This window comes from Cyprinodon variegatus, unplaced genomic scaffold (assembly GCF_000732505.1).
Source record: "Cyprinodon variegatus isolate N-32 unplaced genomic scaffold, C_variegatus-1.0 Scaffold301, whole genome shotgun sequence".
NCBI classification, from domain to species: domain Eukaryota; kingdom Metazoa; phylum Chordata; class Actinopteri; order Cyprinodontiformes; family Cyprinodontidae; genus Cyprinodon; species Cyprinodon variegatus.
This window is the reverse complement of record NW_015150754.1, coordinates 235711-260054: the sequence shown is the minus strand read 5'-3', so window position 1 is coordinate 260054 and position 24344 is coordinate 235711. Positions and strand designations below refer to the sequence as shown.

General features: G+C 35.5%; 1 protein-coding gene across 1 annotated transcript in view; it reads left to right on the top strand.

Moving 5' to 3' along the window:
• The window catches only part of LOC107090588 (BMP/retinoic acid-inducible neural-specific protein 3-like), a 241338-nt gene extending 217741 nt beyond the window's left edge, over positions 1–23597 (top strand). The window contains exons 7-9 of the mRNA XM_015384051.1: positions 15421–15643; positions 19180–19486; positions 21298–23597. Of these exons, the coding sequence (XP_015239537.1) occupies positions 15421–15643; positions 19180–19486; positions 21298–22119 (1352 nt within the window). The 3' untranslated portion in view covers positions 22120–23597. The remainder of the gene's footprint in view (positions 1–15420; positions 15644–19179; positions 19487–21297) is intronic.
• The last annotated feature ends 747 nt before the right edge of the window (positions 23598–24344 follow it).

Here is a 24344-nt window from a genome sequence, read left to right as displayed (position 1 = left end):
GTGCGACCTGAGTAACGCGCAGTAACGGGGTGTCTGCAATGGTAGCTGGGTTATATTTACAGTCAAAGTAATTAGTTAGATTACTCGTTACTAAAACAAGGTAACGGCGTTAGTAACGCCGTTACTTTCAACGCCGTTAGTCCCATCACTGATAATCTTTGTTTTTGGCTACTATCCCAAGGTTTGGGTTATCCATTTTTTTTTAAGAAGCTTTTTAAAAAAAATAAAACTTACGTATTCCATTGAACTTATTCACATTAGCTTATTGGTTATACCAAAAAGAGTTCACATGCACTTTCCACTAAAGTGCATGTGAACTCTTTTTGGTGTAACCAATAAGCTACCACACTTCAATTTGACTTAATTAAAGTAACCTGTTTAAACACTTCCACACACTACTTTAAGATAATATGAATAGATGCTCTGTATAGATGGATATGAACCCTTCCTTTTTTAGATGGCGCTAAACAGAAAAAAATTTCTTAAAATAAAAAATCTTTCTCTTTAACGTAGAAAACTTTGTGGGAGTGTTGGCCTAGTGGGAGCGAGCTCCCCCCAGCGTCCACCTTGGGATACTGAGCAAGACCCTTAAACCAACACTGCTCCCTGAGTGCCACACAATGGCAGCCCACTGCTCTCCAATGGAATGGGTAAAATGAGGGCCCGGTGTACGGCAGCCCCGCTTCTGTCAGTGAGCCCCAGGGCAGCTGTGGCTACAATTTAGCTTGCCACCATCAGTGTGTGAGTGTGTGCGTGAATGGGTGAATGAATGTAGTGTAAAGCACTTTGGTCAAGTCTCCTGACTTGAAAAAAGGCGCTATATAAGTAAATGCAATTTACCATTTACCAAATGCAGAGATAAGTTTCTCCAATGTGAGATCAATAAAGTTCAATTATTATTAAAAACAATTAAACACTGTCACACTGGGCTTATAGCGATATATTTTATGGTTTCAGGATTTGAGGAATTTTTAGCTATGAAGTTTGATGATATTTGGCCTTTAAATTGATATGAAAATAACTTTGTTTGTTGCATGCTGTGCTTAGTGAGCTAAAAGATCATAAAGCTGGCGCAGTCACTTTCAAAGTAATTTTAAGATAAGCATGAAAGATCTCTTATTAATTTTTTTTTTTATGTGATGGTTTACAGTACTGTATGGGGCTGGAGAATTTTTATTTGAACCAACCATGAAAATCAAACTTGTTTAGCTCTTGTCAGAAAAATAGAAACATTACAATCACTCCTCTTCCCTGGGGAAACAAATTGATTGTGTTTTTCAACCCCTTATAAAGCCAGTGTCCAAAGATGTCAGCATTTTGTACATGAAAGACATCTCTTTTACAAATGCCACAGGGTCCTCTCCAGTGTGGTTGTGACATTTAGAGGATGGATCAATGAATGGAAATATACAGAAGAGTTTATTTTGTTGGACCCTTTCACTAATACATACATGCACACAGCACATAGAAAAAAACATAAAGCAAAGGCTGCATGAGGGTGAATCCACAGTCCCGTTCATCACAATAGCCTTCTATTTATTACCAACCTAGACTTTGGAACGAATAATACCCTAAAATGTCACATCATCAGACAATATCTCAGTCTCTGTGCATGGCAGAGTAAAGTGAGGCAGTGATGCTCAGTCTTTCTTGAGAAGCTGCTTTTAAGATGTCCTTGAGCAATCTCCAGCTGCTCCACCGGAGCACTTCAGTGGCCTACAGTGGAAAGCAAAGGTTTTAGTTGGCTGCTCTCAGCACCCAATCATGTGAAGCTGTATTTTCCCTGTGCAGACCCCTGATGCGTGTAACTTAGCAAGTGGGAAACAGACCTGATAGAAAATGCATATGCCTGCTGTAAAACCCTGATGTATAATTTGGCAGAAAAAGGGAAAAAATGATAGAGAGGCTTACCCCTCAGGTGGACGCAGCTTGAAAGTAGCTAGCTGGATATTAACGACTGACCTCCCCCTTCCACGTTCCCTAAATCCATTTTCCATTTCTGATCTCTCTGCAGTAGTCAGGGAGGCAGTTCATCTTCAAAAAGCAATGCTGAAGGCACTGGGGCCTACTGCTGTGTTGATTTCAGCTAGGGGTAGTAAGATTTGACCTGGAGGATTAAATGGCACCAAAGTAAGAAGGAAGACAAGATTTATCTTTCTTTAGCTCAGAGAATGTCTAAGACTTTAGGATATTATATGATTATATTGAGTGATTGTGGTAATTATTTCATCATTTCATTAAGGAGGTAAATGTTGCTTGTATCTATCATAGGGCTCAAACTGAGATATGAACCGAAAATATTAGTCTAAAGAAATTGCAAAATCAAACTGACTGTTAAGAGATTTAAAAGGACTGTTGAATGCATTTTATTTAAAAACTACTAATAACTTATACAACTAGATAGATTTTAGTGAGTACCTAAATATTACATATTTATATTTGTTTGTAATTCAAAGGCAGACTCCTTAGTGCTGCATCCTAATTAGGGAAGTTAAAACTTTATTCGACAGAACACAATCTTTTTTTTTTTTTTTTTGGTATAATTGGAGTTGGGAACGATTATTGAATATTAACAAGCTCTTAGTAGACAGCAGCTCTTTTAAATATAAATAATTTTAATGATGCTGTTTGATGTTATTTTTTTGTGATGCTATTTATCTGGATATCTGCCATAAATATCAGATTTGAAATGTTTTTGAGGCTATTTCCTTTAGCAAATAGGTAGAAGGCAGACATAAGAGAAATGCTGCATAAACTGACAGGCTAATTAACCATTGCATAGCTTCAGCTTACATTCAGTGAGTCACCTTAATCTATGGCTCACACATAAAGTGGCAAATTTTGCATAAAAAATCTACAATTTTTTAACAAGGCCTTTCACAAAGTGCTTCTGTAAGTTGGTAGAATTGTAGAATACTTTCTCTAAATCAAAACTCTCACATATTTTGCAGTCTCTCAGGTTTATATTAATTTTGTACCGAATGGATAAGTATGTCTCTTAAAATACACTCTGTCTTTTCATGTATGCTAAATATTTGTTCAATCTTTTTCTGTTTTTTGTAAATGTTCAAGTTGTGTAACATGGAAAAGAAGCAATATCACCTATTTTCTATATTGCAAATTTTTAAGAAAAATTATTATTTAAACCATAAAAAAATGCAGACACTGATTGCCTAAAACTTTTACATTTGAAAAAGGTTGCTCAACATATTTTTTGAAACGTTTCCTTCAACTAACAAGATTAAAACACTATTGTCTTTATATCATTAGAATTAGAATTGTGTTAACATATATTATATATATTATACAGTATGTATTTCACTGCATATTAAGTCAAACTTTTAGCTGTATATTTATATTAAAGCTATAAACCTATGACAGTTTATTTTAAACAATGTGTGACATACATCTGACAACCTACCTCTAGTGTTATTAACCTTTATCATCAGTCTGTCAACCGTATATTTTTAGACTCAAAAATAATTTATGTCTAGTGTTTGTTCAAAGAATGAATCATAAATGGCATTTTTTTTTCAGGATATTCCTTAAAGCAACATTTCAAATGAAAATATTTTCAGCCTTTTCTCTGGTAAAGACAGCTGAAGGAGAATGAGAGTATCTTATGGACCTTTTTCTGGGCATGCATATATATATATATATATATATATATATATATATATATATATATATATATATATATATACAGTATTGATACTGTTTAAACAAGAGGGAAAGTTGTGCTCCAAGTTCAGATTGATCTTCTTTACGCTTACTGAGGGCTCGAGGTAGAGCACTAAAGGGTTTTCTTCAAGTCTCAATCATCCACAAGGGTCCACTAACAACCACCCCAATGGCGTTACTTCCCATGTGTTGTGCCTGCGCATATATTGGTTTCACAAACTGAAATGAATCCCATTTCTCACTTATACGATGGGTTTGCGATCTTAAGAGTGGATCTGTCACATATTTTTGGATTTGTGTGCTTTAGTCGAACACACTTCAATTTCATTCAGTTGCTGCAGTGTTAGTGCAAAGGCTAGTTGTATTTAGGGAGTTTTTGTGGCACAGAGTGACTATTTTTCAAGCGGGTAAAGTAAACTTCCCCTGCAGCAGTTCCTGACAGGGAGTGAATTGGTCTGTCATTTGTTTCATTTGTATTCCACAGAAAGTTGGAGTGTGGTGTTTCAGGTTAAGTCTTTGAATGAAAGCATTCTAATGGGACTGACATGGCAGAACATCAGCAGGGACAGGTAATTTTTTTCTGTTTGGTAGCAAAGAAAGGATGAAAGTCTAACACAAATATGTTGTTGGTTGCAAATAATTGCGATGTAGATTCAGTCTTATTTTAAAAAATGTACCAACTTTTAAATTATTCTGATTATATTTTAAATATTTAAGATATCATATTAAAATAAAATGTTGGATAATGATACTTTTTCAGTGCAATATGTAGAAAAAGACAGCAGCGTTTTTTTTTAAATAATTTTTAGAAGGTGTTCATCTACTACTTATGTTTGTCAAGAGTAGGTTCTTTACAAGATTCTCACAGCATATGATAACCTTGAATTTAGCAGAAGTTTTTAGCTGTTTTTTCGAACAAACCTCTACACTTCATGCTAGTTTCATAACATAGTTATGATTTTTCTTCTGAATTCCCAATAATTATTGTTTTATTTTTTGCTACAAATTGTATTTCTTTTATTTTTCTTTTTAGCATGGGAGAAAAATGGAGCCCATCTTTGATTAAGTTGATTGGCACTGCACAGAAACTCGTAATGGGAAACCTTGCTAGAGAAAGTACTTTTCAAACCAGCACCTTTCTGAATTCTCATTGACTCGTAGACTGTAGGGATGTCGTGGCAAACATTTTTTTCCATTCATTTTCCATCATGCTTTATCCTTGCTGAGGTTGCGAGGGGTTCTGGTGCCTATCTCCAGCTGTCTAGGGGCGAGAGGCGAGGTACACCCCGGATAGGTCACCAGTACATAGCAGGGCAACACAGAGACAAACAGGACAAACAACCATTCATGCACACACTCACACCTACAGAGAATTTAGAGAAACCAATTAACTTAACAGTCAGGTTTTTTAAGTAGCTGGAGAGAACCCACACATGCACAGGGAGAACATAAAACAACTCTGCAAGCATTTTTTTTAACAACCTTTTAACAGATTGTCATACTCTAATACTGGCAAGAGGCCCATCATAAGTTAATAACTTTATTTCAAAAGAAGCATTTTAAAGATCCTCGGTTGGAGAGTGCAAGGTACATTGGATGGTATGGTTAACTTAAATCTATTCATTTACTAATTCATTAGCGTTGTTATTTAGAATAGGCTAACATTGTGGAAAGACTAATTCAGGATAAAAAGGTAAAAGACCCACAGTCATAATGGTAGTTATCAATGGCTGATTGAACCAGGTTTTTCTATTGCATATACTGATATCCAGTTAGGACAGCTTTACTGCTATTTTAGGTTAATGCAGTTTGTTTTGTTATTCTAATGGGAATTTAACTCCATTACCATCTTCCTTACAAGTTATCTAAATCAGGTCCTTTTTTCACATAAACAATTCCAGTAAGATAGTTGAAGATTTTTACATTTTCCTCTCAGTATAAATGTTTCCTGCTATGAAACACAATTCTTAGACAGCTTTTAGGTCATATTTGCACAACACAAGCCATAAGGAGAACATCCCTAAGGAGATGGCATTGATTAGAACTCACATATGTCTGATTGATGAGTAGAGCTCAATGCTCAGAGCTCAGTTCATTTCACAAAATGTGTCAGTTACTGAAACATCTTCCTCTTTCTTTCGCTCAAACTATGAGCCGCATTATGATGTCCCCATCCAATCCTGTGCCGTCTAATCTTTATATACTGAGTTTCTCTACCATTATTAACCAAAAGCGAATCTGTTAACATACAGCTGGCTGTGTACAAACAGTCCGTACACAACGGCAGTTTGAAAGGGGCACAGCTCACAGCAGCTGCATTGCCACACAGGAGAGACATGTTCTGCTTCATATAACTCCCCATAAGAGATTCCGCATGAGCTCTCCTTTCTCTCTGCTGGCGGGAACAACAGCTAACTACACACGCAGAATAGCTTGGAAGCCAAGAAACAGTGACTTTATTTCAACCAAACCTCTTGGGCAGTTAGAATGATTGTTCCACAGTGAACATATAACTCTAATATCCATGAGATTTTATTTGGGAAACCTGTCTGCAGATGCAAGTGTCTGTTTGAAGAAATGAAATGTTTTTGTTGTTTTTTTTTACTGTACCTTCCATTTTGTATCTTCCTACAACATGACAGTCTTTTTTGCGCAAGAAAATGTTTTTTCACATAATGTAATTTGGTAAAATGCCAAATTTTTTATGGGATTTTTTATTTTTTTTTTGTTATCTAACCTCTCATATTCCAGTAAGGTGATTTAGATAAACAGTAAAGGTAGACCAAATTATTTCATACGACACCACAGAGTCAGGAAAGTTATTTACATGCTCTGCATGCTGTGATTAAAATATATAAAAATGTCCTTTCCCTTGCTTTCCACCACTATCTCCATCTGTATTTTAATTTACTCATCAAATTTCTATTTGGAGCATGATGTCCTAAAAATGTGAAATTCAGGTCAACGTTTTATTGATTGGCTGAAAGGAGTGTAAATCAGGTCACTCTTACAAGCTGCAAAGTTTTCTCACAAGTCAGATTTTTATCATTTGATAGCTAAACTTACAGTGGTTGGAAAATGTCAACAGTGTACTTACGATAACTCCCACGGTGTGGGTGGTAGAGTTGGGCAAATGCTAAGTCATAAGCATGACTTGCCAACATGAACATATAATAGCTGCAAAGTATAAGGCTCTGAAAGCTTGAATGTTAATCTTTAAAAATGGTTTAAATTTTAATTAGTCTGCTGGTGATGGATAGTTCAGCATTTGCTCGCCTCTGAATATATAAGTTTACTATAAAGCAAGCACTTAGAGTGCAGTTGTCCTCTTAAAGGATTTTCTAATTAAAGATGTTTGGAAAAAACTGCAAGTCTTCCGGGGGTTAGGAGCTAATCTAAAAACAAAAGGCTTTACTAGATTAAAAAAGAAATGCAATTAGAGTGTATGATAATTACTCAGTTTTGTAAGACCGATCTTGCTGTCTTCTTCTCTCTATCTGATCTCGTTGACACCTTCCTGGATATGCACTGAACATTAAAAAGGATAACTTTCTTTTGACTGTTTATCTTAGTCAGAACTCATGAGACCAGAACTATTTAAACACAGCATTTATTTTGTGTAACAAAGCTTGCACTTTAGAGTTTACAATGTATATTTTCACATACTGCCACTTTCCTCAATTTCCACTGAAAGCCATTCTTTCTGTAGTCCTCTGAATGATTCACTACAATTAAAAGTCAAAATCTCCTATAATTATAGTAGTTAAAGGGATATGTACGTTTCTATATAATGTTCGTTCTTTTGATATATACTTAGCCACTGTTCTGGGAGATAAATGAGTTCACTGAAGTGTGATTAAAATGCCTCTAAACTATTTAAAGTTAAGTTTTGAATACAGAGGATCTAAAGATTTAAAAAAAAAATTCTTTCTGTTAACTATTATGTGAGCAGCAGTGTCAGCTATGTATGATGGATGGAGCTTTTAATGTGTTACAGACACTTTGAAGTGATGGAGATAGCAGCTTTGTCGACAGCTCTGGACCCTCTGTTTTCCACTTCACATCCCCCAGCAGGCAGTGCGACAGAATAAAATACAAAGAGAGAGTTCTGCCACATTTGCCTGCAGACTTCCCAACACCAGCAACATTTTATCTTTGCAATCAAATTAAAAGCACATTGGAAGCAGAATAATTATTGAAGTTGCTGTTGCGGGAAATCATGAGGGACTTAATGAAAGGCTCTTCAGTGAGATGTGACTGACAGATGAGTTCCCCACAACAACGGCAAGAAAGATGTTTGAGACACAATTGTGTTCGCTGTGAAAGGAATGTCAAACCATTAGTTCTGGTCCCATTTATAATAGAGACAGTTTGACAATAGCTAGGGGTATTTACATTCCTGGAAAGAAGTCAGTACATCCTTTTCAATTGTGAAGTGGGTATCAGTAGAGGAATCATCTATCTGTACATGTTAACATGGTAACTGAGGCAGGGATTTTATGGTATGGGCCATCTTTGCAGCACATGTGGCAAAGAAAGTACTGTAGAGATAATCTACTATGTTAAATGCTTTCCACTAAGAAATAACTGTTTCCTTATAAACAGAAAAATGTATATTGTTTAGATTATGCCTTGTTATAGTTTTGGCATGTAAGATTGAGTAATGTTCACAAAATTGTGACTGATGGATAAAATTATGGCCAAAAACAATCTCCTTTCACAAAAAACATTATAAATGCTGCACATAGGCTTATTGTTTAAGGCAAAGCAAGATAAGTATATTTTTTTACAGCACAATCCCAAACAAAAACATTTCAAAGTGCTTTACATGAACGGAACAGTACGATAGAGTCAAAGTGAAAACCAGAATAAAAGCTAATAAATATAGAATTATGATATAAGTGGGTAGTTAAGCAAGTAGAACACAGTTGGACCACAAATTTAAACCAAAGATACCTGATTAAAAAGATAACAATCAAAGCTAGTTCTAAACAATGTGTTTTTTTTTTTTTTTTTTACTTTGATTTAATAGATCTCCAGTTTTCAGTAATTATAAGTCTTCTGAAGCATAGGAACTAAATTCTGCTTTTAAACTACATAACATATTTTTCTGTTATTACATTCTTACAATTTGCCATTGAAGTATTGGGGAAGAAACCTCTCTTGCCATTCCCCCAAACTATTTTAGCCACTGATGCAGTTTCTTTAAAGGTTATTTTAATGCTCTGGTAAAATACTTAAGCCTTACTGCGCTGCACGTAGATAGGAAAATAGCTAGAAGACCCCTGGTGCCTTGGGTAAGGCAGCGGCTCCATCACCTTTAAATAGAAATGGTACTCTCACCAGACAACATGCCTCTAGCCCCAGTTACAGCTGAACTTCTCTGCTGTCTGACCTGCAGACAGCATGCTCTCTGTGCAGGCTGTTAATACTGTTTGTTAGTGATGTGAAGGTGCAAATAAACTTCTTTTTTTTGTCAGGGTTCCTTTGTGTATCTTTGTCAGATAAAGTTAAAAAGTTACAATATTATAATTAACTATAATATCATAGTTATCCTAATAACTATATCAAATATGCATTCAGAGGCCTCAGTCAGTCCGGGTTGGACAGAACACCTCTGATGTCAACACCCCAAGCACAGGCTCCCTCATGGGTGAAAGTTGACCGTCTAAGAATCACCCCATCCTAATTGGCATAATGAGGCAGAAATGCATACAGAAATGTAAAAACGACAGGCAGAAATAAATTGCATTGAAGAAATATATTAGGTAAAAAATACAAAGGAAGAATAAAACAGACAAAAACATGATATCATGCACATAAAAAAATACTTAAAAAGATAAGTAATAAATTAAGTTCAAGATTATAAGGGACAATAAATAGATAAGGTAATTATTGCAAAGGCAAATAAATAAAGAAGCTAATTAAAAGAGATTCATACATTTATGTCTCACTGTATGATTTAATGTTTACCTACATTTATTAGTTTGTTATATTTTTGGGCACAGTTAATTGTATGCTTATTTATTTAGTGAGCATTTATTTATTTCTGTATTTCTTCTTAAATATGGCAGAGTTGGTCCTCTATATACTGCAATTAATACATTTTAAAAATCAGTCATGGGCCATCTATTGTTATAAGGGCTATTGTTTTTTTATTAAAGGATGGAATATCATTCTGTACTAGCAATTTGAAATGAAATTTCACTTTCGTTTTACTCGTCATGCCAAATTAAACTTTAATATTTTCCCTTCATTCCAGTTTCATCTGTCAAGACAACCAGTTCCAACAACTGCTTCTACTATTTAAGATATTTTATCAATCCACACACTAGGCTTTCTATATTTAGGGATCATCACTTGTTTGTACCATGTTGTGGTTCCTCCTTATTTAAACCAATGAAGTATTTTCTGTACATTTAACTATATTCTAGTAACATACTGAAAAACAATCCATTCAGTGTTTAGTACAATTCTAATCTATGTAACTAGAAATTTAGCTAAGTTGCTTGTTTGGCTCTCGGGATTTCTCAAATTCCATTACTGACTGTTCAGGCTACTGCTTCTCTACAGAATATACAGACAACCACCAGGCTTCTGCCAGCCAGTCACTTAACTGCCATCTCTGCTTGAAAATGGCATGAATCATTTAAACAGCACAGATATTAAGATTTCAAGGCCGGGTTGTCACCCATTAGGGAAAATAACACCCCTGGCTCTTTATCTGATAGATTTTGAGTGGGCAAAATTGACCATAAATTTTGAGCATAGTCATAAATGTCAAGAAGAGGGTGGAAAATAGACAGACAAATTCCTCCAGCCTAATGAGACTGGAAATGATTGCTAAAGATGTGTTAAATTGAAAGTGAGAGTTGAACTAGAGGATGTAGCAGCACACAAAAAAATAAACGGAAGCATAAAATACGGAGGGGGTTGTTAAATGGTTGAAGAATGAAGGTAAAATCTCTTTAAGTTAATTAATGATTGAAGAATGGATGGAAATTAAAAGGAGGGAAGGAATACCAAAACAGAAGCGAGCAGAATTTGCTGATCTTAGCTCCAAAATGGATCACTCTACATAACTCTTTTTAGGAGAAAAAAAAGGACTTATGAACTCATGAAGCAACAATCAAAAACTGCCACTTTATTAAGAAATCTGGCTGGTAACTGACTGAAATAATTTATTCTTCAGATTGGACTTCTTTAGAAGTCCATATCACCTTACATATTAGTTGGAGATTTCTCAGCTTCGTATCCATGATGTAAAAAAGTCTCTACTGTTTGGAGAGCTGTTAAATGTTCACGAAAACAGTTTGAAATGATTTGAGCTACAGAGATATATTCATTAAGTATATGGGTACACTGTAGTCATGAATGGTCGGAGACCTTTATAAATCCTTTAAAAAATCAAACATTTTGTGATGATCATTAGAATTGTCAGGACTCACCTGAACCGAAAAGAGTTTCCATCGTTTACTAAACAATAATCTTCTGTATTAGTTAAATTTCAGGCATAGAGTGGCATAACAGAAGCCTTTTACACCAACCTATATCTACAAGACTTGCTAAAAATCTGCCAGAGCCTCTAGGGGGGATTTTCTTAACCAAACTGGAGCACAAGATCTTTTTTATGGCACAAAGCTAAAAATAATAATGGTAATGACAGTTATTTAAAGAATTGTGAAACAGGATGGTGTGACCATATTTCATGGTTTCTTGTTTTGTTTACCTTAATGATGAGTTTAAGCTTTCATCAAAGCATTTACTGCCCCCCAAAAAAAGATTAGGAAATCTTTGGAATCTCCTAAAAAGAGTTTCACTGATTGCACTGGTTTCCTCAGTCTGATATGTTCATTTGATTTCAAAATATTTATCCAGGTCTCAAATCACTTTAAGAAACAAACTTTGAATTACAACATATGCTGGTATACTTCTAAGATCCAATATATACCTTTGTCAAAAAAAGAGACATAACTAAGCAGCATATATTAAAAGTTTGCCCCAAAAAGCAGCACGCAACAGAAGCACTTGTTTACTGAGTAAATGAAAAAAGGAAAATCTGCACTTTTAACCTGAAAAATAGAGCTGACAAGACATGTAAGAAAGTTATCTGGAAGCCCAGGAAGCAAGACAAGAAGCTAAGGCACACAAACCCAAGCAAACTAAGGCATACGACTCAGGAGAGAAACAACCTCATCTTGTCTAGTAGAGAACAATCACAGAGGGAAAAAGGCAGACGAGCACAAAGAGAGGGATCGAAGGAACCTGACCATTGTGTCATCTGGGATCACTGAGCACTGTAATAGGCTTGAGTTTTGTCAGTTGGGCTCAGCTCGGGTCAGCTCAGCTGCAGATTTCTTCATGCCAAAAGGAGCACATGAGATTCTCCAGCAGACCCAGAACAAACCAAAAAGGTCTCACTAAGCTGGCCCTGGAAGAAAGAGAAATTGTTGCCTTCATAACTGGCATGTTATTCAGCCACTGTTTTGTAATGGAACATATAATTGCCCTAACAGTGTTGGCAGGATTAGAACAAGGTGTTAAACTGAGTTGCTGTTTGTGCCATTGATGGTCCCCATGTAATTTAGTCGACGTGTTGTTTTCCATCAAAAATCAATATTTGAGTTGAAATCCTATCCCTGGATTTTTAAGAAAGACTCTTCTTCTGCTTGCTGACCCTTCCTTGCATTGTTTTGCACATAACCAAAGATTCCACATTCTCCAGAAAAGGTCTATCCCTCAACCTTTATTCACTTTAATTATGTAGCCAAATTTGCAACTGATTTATTATTAATCAACAACATAATGTTCTGAAATGTCCTTGTGTGCATTTTAAAAAGATAATTTTATAGAATCTTCTTACTTGTCTCATTCTGAAAGGTTTTAAGGCAAAACAGCTTTTAGAATGTTTTGTCTCATGATTATCAAACTGTCTGATAATTCTAGCTGTTTTAGAATTTAAAATTAAAAAAATGATCAAATGAAATCTGAGCTTGGATAAAAAACACTGAAGTCCTTCAGTTGGGAAATAGGCAATAAGCAGTGAGACCTACCAGTTCAATAATATATAAAAGTTTCAAAAATATTTGTATGGTTTACTTTGGCTCTAAATTGAGCTGTCAACTATTATCAGCCATAAAAAGATATATGTTTTGTTAGACTTTCAATTGAAAACTATTTTTTTGGATAAAAAAATATGTTTCATGTGTTTAAAAGAAATGCATTAAGAAAAAAAGAAAATCTGGGGAAAAAAATCTAAAAATCTGTTTCAAATAGAAAAAAAAAAAGAAATTGCCCATCAATATTGTGTAATGGACAGGAGAAGTATTTTTAAGTGAAGCAGGCTTTTAGCTTCAGAGCTGTAACAACACAGGATTAGTTTAATCAAGCCAAAGGGTAAAACAGAGTTGTTATTCAGTTAAGCTGATTGACTTGCTGGTTTTAAGTTGATTGCACACTTTTTAAACTTTGCTTCCAATGTGTGCTCTTAATGGTACAAATTTAAATGGAATTTAAAAGTAAAATTCAATAAAAAAATACTGCATTGATTCCTAAGGGAATTTAAATGTAAAAGCATATACATACATACACATATCTATCCCTGCGATGGCAACCTGCCCAGGGTTGCCCCAGGGTTGCCCACCTCTCACCCATTGACAGCTGGATATATATATATATATATATATATATATATATATATATATATATATATATATATATAAAATGTAAAAATGTATGTATCAAAAAAACAATGAAAGGATGGGTCTCTGATCCTTCCTACTTTATTATCCTACTAAATTTTTTTATATACACTCTGTGACATTAAAGTTTAGAGTATGTCTAAGTCTACATCTTGCAATACAGCACTCAGCATCCAAAACACAAATTTCCAAGAGCACCCTGTCGATTTCAACCGCTGAAGAGTCCTTAGGGTATGCATTCAAAATGCACAATTAGGGATCCAAAGGGATAAAAAAAAAATAATTTCACTAAGTTAGTTCAATATTCTTTTCAGAAAATCTTTAACCTTTAAGTGTTCTCATATACAGTGAAGTAAAGAACCATTTTCAACACCACATGTAATGCAGGAGTGAGGGAGGTTTGAATTGAAATAATGCAGTTTTGCATTTGGAGATTAATATTCCTTGGATGCTTTCATTAACAATTGCCACTAATGCCAAATTGTTTTAGAACTTCAAAAAGATATCGCAATTCAAACCTGTCGAAGGCTTTTGAAATTAAAGCATTGTCTTTACTCCCCCTTTTCTCTTGAATAATATTCATCACTCTCCGTATATTGTGGAATCAATGTACAAATCCATTCTGCTGTGGATGTATCATCTCAGACAAATGTTTCTTCAGCCTCATACCTATACTGTGCATCATTTTTTAATCACGATTCAACAATGAGATTGGTCTATAAGTACAACATTGTGTTGCTGATTTGATAGATTTCAATAATATGTTTATTGTTGCAACATTAAAGGAAGGGGGAGAGATCCAGACCCAAATGATTCTTATCTAAAAGGGGACGGCCTACTTTATCTTGAAACATCCTAAAGATTTCAATTCCAGTTGCATCTGGTCCAGGTATCTTACCCTCTTTAATATTTACTATTGCATTAGTAATTTCTTTTACAGTGATTTTGAGATCGGTCATATCATTTTCTGGTAGTTTGGGAAACACTAAGTGAACAGACAAGACTGCTTGCTTTGATGATATGATTGGTTACATTTTTGAGAAAATCTACAAAATGTCTCACTAATCTGTTTGTGGTCCATGGAAACTCTGGAAAAATGAATCATACGTTCCAGCTGGTGGTGTCAGAGTTGAATGGGAATGTTATATAAATGCAAATAATACTGTCTTAATACTAGAGTGGTGTGCATCGGTTTCAACGATGAACTGTATGTTTTTGAAGCTTGTTTTTTTAACTCTGATTTCTCTAGATTGTTTTATATTTATATTATACATTCCCCTCTTTTATCTCTGATGTCAAACAATAATTCAGCCAATATGTTTAATATCATTTTTAGTGCCACTTTTAACCATCTGCAGCAGGAAAGTGTTAAAATTACTGCTGCTAGCTTTGTTTAAACCTAACAACTTTGTTAAAACGCATCAATGCAAGTGATGTTTGTCCTAGAATAGCCAAAGTTATGAGTATTTGCTTTACAGTGCTTTATTAACAACTGCTGTAACCACAGCAAAATCAGCTGTAAATTATAGTATAAGACAGTTTTATCAGAGTTTCCATCTAGAAGGGAAAACCCAGAGAGATAAGATGGTCTTTTGCTATTTTGTCATATAGTTTTATTGCTCTATTCAACCTGTGATTATGGGTGCACTCCTAACTTGTTTGGGCTCATAATGAAAGATTTACAACATAAATGGAAATGTCCATCTGCATGTGACACCAGACAGCTATTCATCAAGGTTTCTAAATGACAGTGTTGGCAGTGATACCGCAGAGAGCATGATGGGGCTTTAATAGTTAGCTGAATGAGAATACCTGCGTATCAAAGGGTTCCCGTTTACCTCGTAAATCCAATTTATTAGCAGAAAACAGCTTTTTAGTATTTGCTAATGAGACATTAAACTCTTCCAGCTCCACATTCTTTCTGTTTATACCACCAGTGAAGAAATTAAAGGCTAAGAGTTTTGAGGGCTCAAATAAAGTGCAAGAAATGAGCCAGTTTCCATTTGTTTCATTTCGGTATCTCTTTTGTTTCTTGCAGATGAGTTCAAAGCCTTCCTGAAGAGGTTACCCACTGACCGGTTTTTGAATGTGTCTACGATTGCCAAGTTTTGGTCAGCTGACATGTCTCTGCAGAAGCGTTATGCACAGCTTGAAGCCAGCACCACCATGGTCCTGGGAAAAGCGCAAAAGATAGTAAGGAAGCTCTTCACCCTGAGCAAACGCTGTCCAAAGCAACCCCGCATCAGTTTGCCCAGAGAAAGGTAAATCAATATACTAAAAGAGTGAAGAATAATTTGTTATAACTGAGAACTAATGTGTAACTTTCAATTCATTTTAAACATTTACTCATTCTGTTACATCTTTACATATAATAATTAAGACTTTATTGAGATAGTCCATCAGAATCAACTAATAGATTTGAAGTAAAAATAATTTCTTCAAATTAAAAAAACAGATGTGCATGTATACTCTCTTCATTTTGTTCCATTACCCTCGAAATTAAATAGCAGTCCAAAAAATTAAAGGCAGATGTCTCCTATCTTGTTAAAAAATGCATGAGTAATTTAACTTTCTCAGCTGTTTTGAGAAAGCCAAAAGTTGAGTAATATGTAAACGTAAATTAGGCATGAGGTATTTCTTTTATGAGATATTTGAATTTTTGTATAATAAAAAAAAAACTAGATATTTTAGAATTTATTATTGCTACTCAAACTTTTATTATTTCTCCAAGGCTAGTACAGTGTATTAATCCCTATTTAAAAATATCATATTTTATAGTATCTTAAAGCAAAGTCATAAATGCAGGTGAGGATTTGTTTTTATCCAATTAACTCTCTAAGATGCAGACTAATTTGGGGTGTAGGCAACTTAAGTTGTCCCAACAGGGCAAATTTACTTTGTTTCTAGTGATCTATAGGAGAACGCATAGGGCTGCATTCCAAAAAAGCTTGATGGTTAAAAATGTAAAATGTTAAACAGAACTAAGGGAATGGTTTATTTCGGTTTTTATGTCTGTAATCTATGAGTGTGCTTCATTCAGATACTTTATAAATGAAAAGTAAAAGCCTTTTATATGGTTAGATTTTTAAATAAAAAAGAAGCATTAATATGAAGCCCTATAGATTGTGCCTTAACTTCAAGTTTAAAGATATTCTGCTTTGTGATACTTTGAGAAAGATTCTTGCTAATTTGAAAATGCTTATGTTTTTCTTGTTTAAAACTATTTTCCTGAATGCTTTTTATATAATTGTAACTATAATAATAAGCTTTCTTGATGCTACTTTATAGATCTTCTGCTATTTATTAGACTCTTGGATCTTTAGCATATATGTACATAGAGGAAGTTACTGTAACAGACTACATTTAGTGTGTCAGACAAAGTTTGATATTTCATGAAACCTCATGATATTGTTAAAAAGTCTGCCATGAGGAATATTGTAGTGCAACATGAAACCTTTAGCCAACAGTTTCAATCCAACAGACTGCACAAATATTTTTGCATAAAGAAACCAAAAGTTGGATCGTAAGTTTTGCACTTTTTTACCTATTCCCCATGCAGCTATGGTGAAAAAAAAACTGTTCTGTCCTACCAGACTCTAATTTTCTCAGTACTGTAAATGGGATGGCCATAAATAAAACAACACATTGAACATGTTGTACAGTACTTGCAGGTAGGGTTTTAAGGTGTTGTCTATTATCAATACAGGTTTGCTGCAAAAACATATTGATCTGTCAAAATCGGAAGTTTGCTGTTATGTTTATTGTGGCAAGCATTGATAAAAATAAACACCCCACTTATTATTCATCTAGTCACCATGGCAATCTATTTATAAAGGTTGCATTAGCTAAATTTGCTAACAAACTGAGAGTTTTTCTATGTCCATATTAAATAAGTAAAGGGCTATTACTATTTCACGTCTCACAATTTGTGTCAAATAAGACAAAGTATCACCAGATCTATATCATAATGAAATCGATTTCCTTTTATTCATATTTAAATTAATGTCTTTAAGGGACATTTTTAGTCTTTGTATTAATGTCACTGAATTACTTTCTCGTAAAATTATCTTTTGAAAGGGGATGAAGAAAGACCATAACAGTTTGAAGGCAACTAAATGGATAACAGTCATTAATAGCAAAAAATGAAGGATGCTGCCAAAAGAAAATTGCTAATCACAGAATAATGAAATCAAATGAAGAAGATATTGAATAGGATATGATGAGTACAAGGGGGAAAATGCGGGGAAGCATTAGTCTAAGGATACATAGACCTGGCAAAAAAACAAGCTAACTAACCAGCTGACACAAAGAGTAGGTTTTGCCCAACACAAAACCGGTAATTGCCTATTAGAGATTCATGTGTGTGGCAAAGAAAGGATGCAAAACTAGCTGGAAGCACAGCAAGTGGAAACATGACTTTATTCAGGACAATTTATTGAGCAAAAATATATATATATATATATTGCTTGCATGGCTCTACATGCAAGCAATATTAGAGCACATGTTTTTCTACTGATATCTCAAATAGATGTTTTAATTTAGATTGTCAGAATAACTTCAGAGATGTTTTTATATATACTTTAACGCTCTGGTAGATAAGTGCCAGTTATGGCAATTTGACACTCATATACCCAAAATAAAAGAGCCCCAGTTTAGTGCTTCAACCTTATTTAAAGGTATGGCTTATCTCATTATGTTATTGATTATAAAATAAAATAAAATAAATAAATAAAATAAAAGACTTGAACACAAGTAAGATATTGACAAGTTTAGATGCAAAATAGAATTAATCAAAATAGGTCCAAATGGTTTAAAAACAAAGTATGTAGGATGTGCATACCTCTAAGAATAAAGAATGGTATGGAGACATCACTGGGAGAGAACAAACAGAAAGGGAATGAAGACTAAATGGCAAAATAGGTAATAACTTAGTGTAAGCACCAAACCATAAGAATCTTGTCTCTATTTAAATTTGAGTGGGCGGTGTATTATTCAGGCAGAAAATTTTTCAAAAAATGCCTCCCTTAAGCTATATCACTGTGCGATATTTTCAATTGTTGCACGCAGATACTGCTCAAACTGTGAGACGAAATCGCAGGGTTTTAAAAGTTCACAGCTCACAATGAATGTTATCACACTGTGCGACACGACTCTCCAGTGCGATCTAACTGCTAAAACTGTACATTTAAAAACCACATGTACTCGTCAGTCTGGGTAAAGAAGAAGAACACCCTTGTTTGCACAGTGCTCGAGGTTCTGGTAAATATCCTCATATCTCTGCTTCAACAGCAGGATTTGTCCGCTAACACCTCACGACGGCCGACTGAATTTCAAACATGTTTGATTTTCTCCCGACCTTGCGATTCCTGATCGGGAGGTGGTCGTGAGAGGCTGATCGCCCCTCGTTACCCCCTGTATACTACACGATGCAGGATGCACGATCAGGCTGAAACTCGGCCCGATCAGAAAAATTCTCGCACAACTGGTGAATCGGCCTGAAAGGGACAAAAAATCGTACAGTGTATGCCCGGCTTCACAGTAAAAGTTATTCTGTATGTGTATTATGAAACAACAGTTATAGAGGTATTTGAGTTTGTTGTTGAGCACACGTTATACTTACCATGCAGAAAAAGAATACAATTCTGTTAAATTTGTATGATGAACTTGTATTTCTATAATGATATAAATCTAAACCTTGGTACATCATTATAATAATAATAACTGTAACTGTTTAGTGTTAGCACTGTAAGACTTTTTATTTAAAACTTTACTGATTTGTGTTCATTCTTCTTTAAAGGCCTGTCGGGTTTTGGCTTGGTATGGCTCAGTCTCTGCTCTACTGCAATGAGCATGGAGTCCTGGGAACATTCTCTGAAGAGGCTAAGAGCTGTGTTTGTCCTGTGGACCAGCCCATCTGTCAAGGCGCCATCCCTTGTGTTGTGGGCACCTCTCCTAATTCCTGCTCCCAGTGTGCCACTGACAATGCCACCCGATGTGGAGCCTGTCACCATGGCAATGTCCTTTATCTTGGCTCCTGTCGTCCGAGCATCGGGACCTCCCTGGACCATTATCTGAACTTTGACCTGGACATGCCAGATGCAGAGGTTCAAGTAGCTTCTAATATCTACATATTTACTATTTCAGTTAAAAGTTAAAACATATTCACATAGACAAAATGTCATAGTAACTTTGGGCCTCTAGGGATCTATTCAAGAGATTCTGCTGTAAGGGTGGGATTATTCAATTAATTCAATCAACTTTTCCGTAAATTTCAAAAAGCAAAGTTAGACAAAAATCTCAAATATAAACATATCCTCTAAAAAACATTTGAATGTCCCTTAGGAAACTGTATTATGATCAAATGATTTTTGTATGTGAACTAGTGCTGGTTTATTTCATACTGACAGATTTTCTGGAGCTTATTTGGTTGAGTTGGTTGGTTTCCTGGTCTCAGTCTTACTTTTAAGCACAATCCACAGGGTAAGGCTGTTGTTAACGCAATTTAAGAGCTATTAAGCCCTGAGGTAGGGGATGAGCCTTGAGATAGAACCTACTGGAACAACAGAGGTACTGTCCACAGTGAAATATGTTTACATCACATTGGACTGAGCAAATGGTGACAAAGAAAGAATAACCTAAAATTTGTTAATACTTTAGTGATAGATTGAATCTAGAGAAAAAATGCAGTCATAAATGGGAAATGCTGAGCTATGCTGAACTTCGAAGGATTCTACAAGCTATCAAACCAAACAAGCTGCCAAGTGTGGTGGGGGAAGTTTCCTATGGTGTTTTACTTGCATTGAAACATGTGTAGTGTACAAGTAGGATGGATTAGTGGCTGGCTAGCTCAAGTGGTAAGTCACCAGTCCTGCAAACAGGACTGATTCTGCATTCCGAGCTGGGGGGAATGAGCTGCCAGTGTGGGTCCTTAGGCAAGGTCCTTCACGCTAATGCCTGCTTTGGGAAGTGGCGGTCTATTGGTTAGGGCATTGTGCTTGGAATCCTGAGGTTCTGAGTTCAAGCCCCACTCCCATAGACTGCCACTTTGGGTCCCCTGAGCAAGAGCACACTGCTCCACCGGGGGCAAAACAATGGCAGCCCACTGCTCCCCAAGGGGATGGGTTAAATGCAGAGAGTTAATTTAGTTGTTCTCTACTTGTGACAGTGTAATGACAATGAAGAATGCTGGAAATTACAGAAATGTAAGGATCCCTTAAGAAGATACATGATTCAAATCAGAATATATTTTGTGATCCAAAAGACAGAGATTATAAAATCATCCAAACTAGTTTTTGGAATGGATTGACCATTCCAATCTGTTGGACTTAACCTGACATTTTTAAGATTTGTTAAAATTGTGTTGGGTGTGTTTGAAAGGCAATATCTTCACAGAAAACCAAACAGTTTTAATGTATTCTAAAATTTTATATTAAATAGAATTATGCCAGAATCGTGTAAATGGCACACAAAAGTGTGTTCAAGGTGTCATGTAATAGGAGCCATCTAGGATATTTATGAATAGCGTGGGTTAATTTCACTCTGTAGCCATGCATGGATTGCAGACAGTCCACAAGAAATGTAAACAATGGACCCAAGTTTTCCAAGGTAGTATTTCACAATTTTGTAGTCCCTCTTTTTGTGAGAAATTCTCATACCCATATTGCATATGAAATCTTTTTCAAGGCATTTTGCTTTCCGAAATATTTGGCATAGTATAATACAGACAGTGTGACTGATAAAATGTATATATTACATGATATAATAGTCAATGTGTCAGAGCACAGCATGACCAAACAGAAAACCAAAAGTTTACACCTAAAACTTCAAAAACAGAGGATTTGTACACTTCTGAAAAAATTATAAAGTCAAAATAGAAAGCATGAAATAATGCATTTATCTGCTTATTTTTCCCTAGGTGAAGTTCCTACTTCAGCGACTGGACAGCAGAATAGAGGTACATGCCATCTACATCAGCAATGACGTTCGTTTGGGGAGCTGGTTCAATCCTGCCTGGAGAAAGAGGATGTTACTTACACTAAAGAGCAACAAAAACAAGTCCAACCTCATCCACATGCTGATGGGTATTTCTTTTCAGATATGCTCAACTAAAAATTCAACACTGGAACCTGTGCCTGTCATTTATGTGAATCCTTTCGGGGGCAGCCATTCAGAGAGCTGGTTCATGCCTGTGAATCAGCCCGAATTCCCTGACTGGGAAAGAACTAGACTGGACAGCATTCCCAATGCACAGTGTTACAACTGGACATTGTCACTGGGTAATAAGTGGAAATCCTTTTTTGAAACAGTGCACATCTACCTACGGAGCCGTATTGTCACAGACGATCCAACAGTGAATGAAACTCTCTTTTATGAACCCTTGGATTTGGATGATCAGACGTCAAACTTAGGGTATATGAAGATCAACACTCTTAAAGTCTTTGGATATAGCATGCACTTTGACCCTGAGGGCATTAAGGATCTGATTCTGCAACTCGACTACCCCTACACACAGGGCACACAGGATGCTGCGTTCCTGATGTTACTGGAGATGAGAGATCGGATTAATCGTCTGTCTCCACCAGCGCCACAACCACTTGACCTGTTTTCTTGTCTATTGCGCCACCGCCTGAAGCTGTCTGCAGGTGAGGTGGCACGAATCAAGGATTCTCTTCAGATCTTCAACTCCAAACTCCCTAATGCTTTTCCTGAACCTGAACTGGCCCAGCTTTGCAGCTAGCTGGATTAGCCCTCTTGTTTCAGGAGTTTTACTGCAACCAGACTAGAGTTGCGGCTTCATGGACAGTACTAGTTTGGGTACACAGAAGACTAGCCAACTCTGATGCCTACCTTCTGGGCCTTTAATTCTCTCAATTTGCATTGGTTGGTAGGAGCAACTTGCTCCTTGTGAGACTCTGCTTTGCCAACCAGAAGGACTACTTTTGCTATTACTGCCATGCTTTTGGCAAACTATCTGACTGAACCAGTTCAAGATTCTTATCTATTCTAAAAAGTCATTTATTGGTTTGGAACTGCAAAGATTATCTCTATTATGATCTGTTTTTTAAGAGGAACTTAAGAGTGGTATTGGATTTTTTTTTTTTTCAAATAAAGAGGATTTTGCTTTTATAACTATTTACTTTTGGAAACAGAACTATTGGGCTTGGGTGGTTATATTATCCATGTGGTGAGTAAGTTATGTTGTTATGCTTAACAGTTTGAAATTTGATAATCCTGACCCCTGCTAATGTGTTTGGATATACCTTTTTACATCACATCTTTCATTTTATCTGGCATTTTAAAATGTATATCTATTATTAACATCCAAACGAGAAGCCTGTTAGTGATGTTCTGTTCATGGTGGAGTGTCTGCCAAAAGCAGATTAAAAAAATAATTAGCGATCCGGGTGCAAAGAAAACACTGGCATATGCTGTCTTTTCTTACTCTTTTAACCTAAAAATGACAGAAAGAAAGCATATATGGTGATAACAAAGAAAAGGTCTGTGGATGTAGTGCTGTAAATATTGCTCCATTTAATTCAAGACTGTGGACAAGTGCACATTGCTTTCTAGATAACCGAGTAAAAAATGTTTATAACAAAACAGACTCATGCCTTATATGGAAAGTTAATGTTAAAACAAGAAGCACATTTAATTTCTGTGTTTGTTTTTGAAGCAAATGTTGTTTCGCTTTTTATATTTCTACCAGGACAGGAAAACAGACACAATCTCCGGCGTATGTGATAATGTAGATTTTCTATGTACAGCAAATGCCAGTCACATTTTCTGCTCTTGTTTTGAATCAGTGTTGTGGAAAAAATTGAGTCACCTATCACAGTGCCCACCAGTACTTGCACTATGTAACTGTTCTGCAAAATCTCCAGTTATATGAAATATCTGTAACTGATAGATCCTTTTCGCTTTTAAATTGTTTGGTTTAGTCTCATGTTTTTTAAGTCGTTATTTGCTTTTCTTTTTTACGCTAACTTTCTCTATTATTATCTCTTTTTACATTGGTCAAAATTCTGCTGCAGTTATCACAGCAAATGCATTGTCAAAAAGTTTATCTTGGACAGTAAGGGTCCTTTTAGAGTTCAGGACTTACAAATATGAAACTTGATATGATATATTTACTTTGCCAATTTCTCACTGGAGGTCAACAAATCCTGTATGTCATTTTCAGCTGTTCTGTGCTCAGCTTGCTTAAGTAAAAGCAAAATGTTTTATCTACTTGGGAGTTTGTTCTTAATTTAAAAAATATTGCATTCAAAATGTTCTATATTTGCCAATAGGTAGGTATAAACTGCTGTGTATTTGGCTTTGACCCACAATATATATTAATCTTAAGATAATACACACATTACAGTACATTTTAACAGTAATGTAGGGAAACTGTTGGTACATTCAGTGTGAATCACTTGAGGGAGGCGTTATGGAGATTTCCAATGTAAATAAAAGGTTGTTCCAACTTCTGAAAATATATCTTGGAAAACCAGATTTATAATATATGTGTAACACTCATGTTTAGTTCTAAACATTATTTATAAAGGATTTCTACTATCATATCTGTTTAGGCCTTTAAGCAAAACATTTTAAGCTGATTAGTTGAAGCGCCACCTAGTGCCTGCCTACCAGTACAGTAACAAATGTGGTTTCTCATGGCAGCAAACTCCATGAGAAACCACAACAGCTTGCTCTTTTATGCTCATGCTGTTCTTCTTTAAAAAAAAACCCAAATATTTTTCCATGTTTATTTTGGTTTGGCTGTAGGCTTGGCAGCTCTTGCTTTCTATCCATAGTATTGCAGCATGATTGGCTGACCTGTTTTCTGTACAACTTGAGCAATTTAGGTTGGGGACATACGAATGGTTTGGTAGGTGTTTGTGAATTTGCAAATACCACAAGTATTCAGATTAATTAGTGACACTATACATCTCCTTAAACCCATACACCATAGAGATGAAT